We start from the raw sequence: 3,226 nt of genomic DNA on the forward strand, positions 1-3,226 counted from the left end.
TTAAGTCTGCACGCAAGGGTCTCTTATTATTCTTGTTATTATAATTAATTAATTACAGAACATCAACGTCACGCCACTGCCATAACAAGTTCCTGCTGTTAGCCCGCTACTGCAACCCACACACATAGCCAATTAATAGAATGTCACAAGACTTTTATCATGAAGAAGCAACCTTTTTTTTTTAGGGGTGTACATGAATCGGATGACATCCGCATATTTGTGGTAAATATTCGTATCCGATTTAAAAATTGCAGATACGATCCGATCTGCAAATTGATCAGATTGGATAGAATTCGATTCGCATCTTTTGCGAATATCTACTCTACATCCGCGTATCCGATCCGCGAATCTGTAGATCCGTACAATAATAATTAAAAATATATATATATATATATATATTTAGTATTATATTTACTTGTTTGTATGTTTTAGTTAGTAATTATTATTCATATATTGGATTATTTTATTTTTGTTATTTAGAAAGAGTTTGATTAAAAATGTTTTAGGAATCAATAAGTTAAAAGTATAAAAGAAATATTTTTATTGAATTTTTTTACATAGAAATATGATTAAAAAGAGAAGGTTTAATTATGCGCATATATCCGATATCCGATCCGCACATTTGCGGATCGGATCGGATTTGACACTAAAAAGCGCGGATATCATATCCGATTCAATCCGGTAAAAATTGTGTGGATAAGATTGAAACTTTGGCCATATCCGATCCGATACGATCCGCGTACACTCCTAACTTTGCTTCGTTAATTATTTTAAGAAAAAAATAATTAATTATTTTATTTCTTATTGAAAAACTAATTTCGAACTATCTAATTAATTTTTTATTAAATGATTATAAAAAGTAAACTTTTTTAGAGTAATGACTGAAATTAATGTTCAAAAAAAAAATTATTATAGATTTTAGTTTTCAATATCCACATAAATTTGTTTATCTATTGTAATTTTCAGAAAATGTTTAAAAAATTTTATAATTTTATTAAATATAAGTAGAAATTGATTTATCAACTTTTTATTTTTTAATTTTTTAGTAAGAGTGAGGAGTATGGTTATCTAGACTCTATAATTAGGAACCAAATAAACTAACTTAACAATAATAGTTAAAACTTAAAACTCGCCTTCCTTCCGGATGAATGAATTTAATTTAGCAGGTATGAAACTTAAAAATTCTTCTCCCATCGCAACATCATATTAGTTCACAGAAAGGATTTAATGGTGTTTCACATAAACTTATAAATGTGATTTACCAATAAACATATAGCTTAACTTACAAGCTAAGGAATTGTACCTACACAACTAATTAATTATTTTAAGTTCAAATTCTAGCTGCTGACATGTTAAAATTATAAATAAAGCATTTTACTAGTAAGCTATGGTAATATTAGGGGTTAAGTACGATTTTAGTTATAATGTTGAGGTCGAAATTTATTTTATTTTTGGTCTTTTTTTTTTCGTTACAAAATGGTCCCAAAGATTTAATTTAATTTTAAAATTGTCTTTTTTATCAAATTTTTTATTTTTATTACTAAATTACTCTTAATTTAAAAAATATATAAAAAAACGAAAAAAGGAGGAAAAGAAGGTGGCGCTTTGGGAGGGAGTGTTGTTTCGGGAAGAGAGGGAAGTGGAAAGAGGGAAGGGAAGGTGGGGAATCTCTCCGCCGCCGCTGCTGTTCCTCTCCGCCACTGCTGCTTTTTCGTCGCTGCTCACTAACGGCAAGAGAGGAGAGAGTAGAGGGAGAGAGAAAGAAAAGATAGGAACGGAGCCATTCTCGTTGCCACATCCCTGCCCTCGTTGTGATTCGCCACCCACCACCATTGCATCGCCATTCTCGTCGCAATTCACGACATCGCCACCACTGCCACATCCCTTTTCATGCGATCCGCCACCACCATTGCAGCTCTCCTCCCCTCACGATTCCCAGTTAACCGCCGTAGCCCCTCCTCCCCCACCACCACCTCGAGGTCCCTGTAGTGCTGTTTCAAGTTTTTATTCCCTTTTTTTTTAATTTTTTAGATTTAAAGGAAGGTGTTTTGTTTCTGTTTATTCCATTGTTGTTGTTGTTGATGCTTCTGATTGCTTCTGTTTATTTTTTTTATTCTATTGTTGTTGTTGATATTTTTGGTTGCTTCTGCTTCTGCTTGTTTCTGTTTTTGTTTCTATTTATGGTTTTGCTTTTGTTGTTGTTCTGATTCCATTATCCATTGTTATTGTTGTTGTTCTTCTTCTAATTGTTATTTTTTGATTGTTGTTATTTTGCTTCTGCTTTCTGCGTTTTGTTGTGTGCTTCTGCTTTTGGTTGATTTTGGAGAAAAAGATGGGAGGGATATTTTCGTTCGAAAGACGATTTTAAAACTAAGTTGAACTTTCAAGATCATTTTGTTGTGAAAAAAAAATCAGAGACAAAATAAATTTTTTACCTCTACGTTAGGAATCAAGATTATACTTAATCCTAATATTAGAAACCCAATAACCTAAAATTATCTTATTAATTTAATATTTATAATTATATGTAATATTAATGGTTCGGTTTTCACCCAGTTTTTATCTGATATAATTGTGACCCAAAAATGTGTAGGTTTTATCGGGTTTAGGACCGGATTCGAGTCTAATAAATAGGCTCAGTATATATTTTAAGTCGAGTCTAAATCACATCAAACCCGATTTCACTCAACCCATAAACACCCCTATTTTCATATTAAAATTTTTGAATTCACGTACTTTTATATATAATATTCATAATTATACATTTATTATATAAGTTTAAACGTATAATTTTGTGTTGATTTTTTAGTATCTTCTAAATATTTTTAAATAAGTTAATAGTCTCATCTAATCCGAGTGAAATTGCTTTTATTAAAAGAACATGTATACTAATTAATTTGGATTAGTTGAGTCATCAATTCACTTATCTATTTAAGTGACGAATTAATTCTTATAGTTCCAATATAAAAAATACTTAATGAAAGAAAGATGACATGTATATTCTAATGTATATTAATTAATATATGATCACGTGATCATAAATTCCACTAGAAAGTAAAGAGTTGTAATACTATATATATAGAGACATATCAACCAGATTAACATGTACAACTACAAATCAATCTCTTCATAAACTATATAGAGCTCATTATTTTAGCTAAAAATGGAAAAAATTCAAGTTGAAATCATTTCTAGAGAAAACATTAGACCTTCTTCCCCCACACTC

At 30.4% G+C, this 3,226-nt stretch overlaps 1 protein-coding gene across 1 annotated transcript in view; it reads left to right on the forward strand.

Moving 5' to 3' along the window:
- Positions 1–3,226, forward strand: part of LOC107472827 (stemmadenine O-acetyltransferase-like) — an 8,275-nt gene that overhangs the window by 3,666 nt on the left and 1,383 nt on the right. The window contains exon 2 of the mRNA XM_016092355.2: positions 1,586–1,979. Within this exon, the coding sequence (XP_015947841.2) occupies positions 1,586–1,979 (394 nt within the window). The remainder of the gene's footprint in view (positions 1–1,585; positions 1,980–3,226) is intronic.

Source organism: Arachis duranensis, chromosome 2, assembly GCF_000817695.3.
Source record: "Arachis duranensis cultivar V14167 chromosome 2, aradu.V14167.gnm2.J7QH, whole genome shotgun sequence".
Classification (NCBI taxonomy): Eukaryota; Viridiplantae; Streptophyta; class Magnoliopsida; order Fabales; family Fabaceae; genus Arachis; species Arachis duranensis.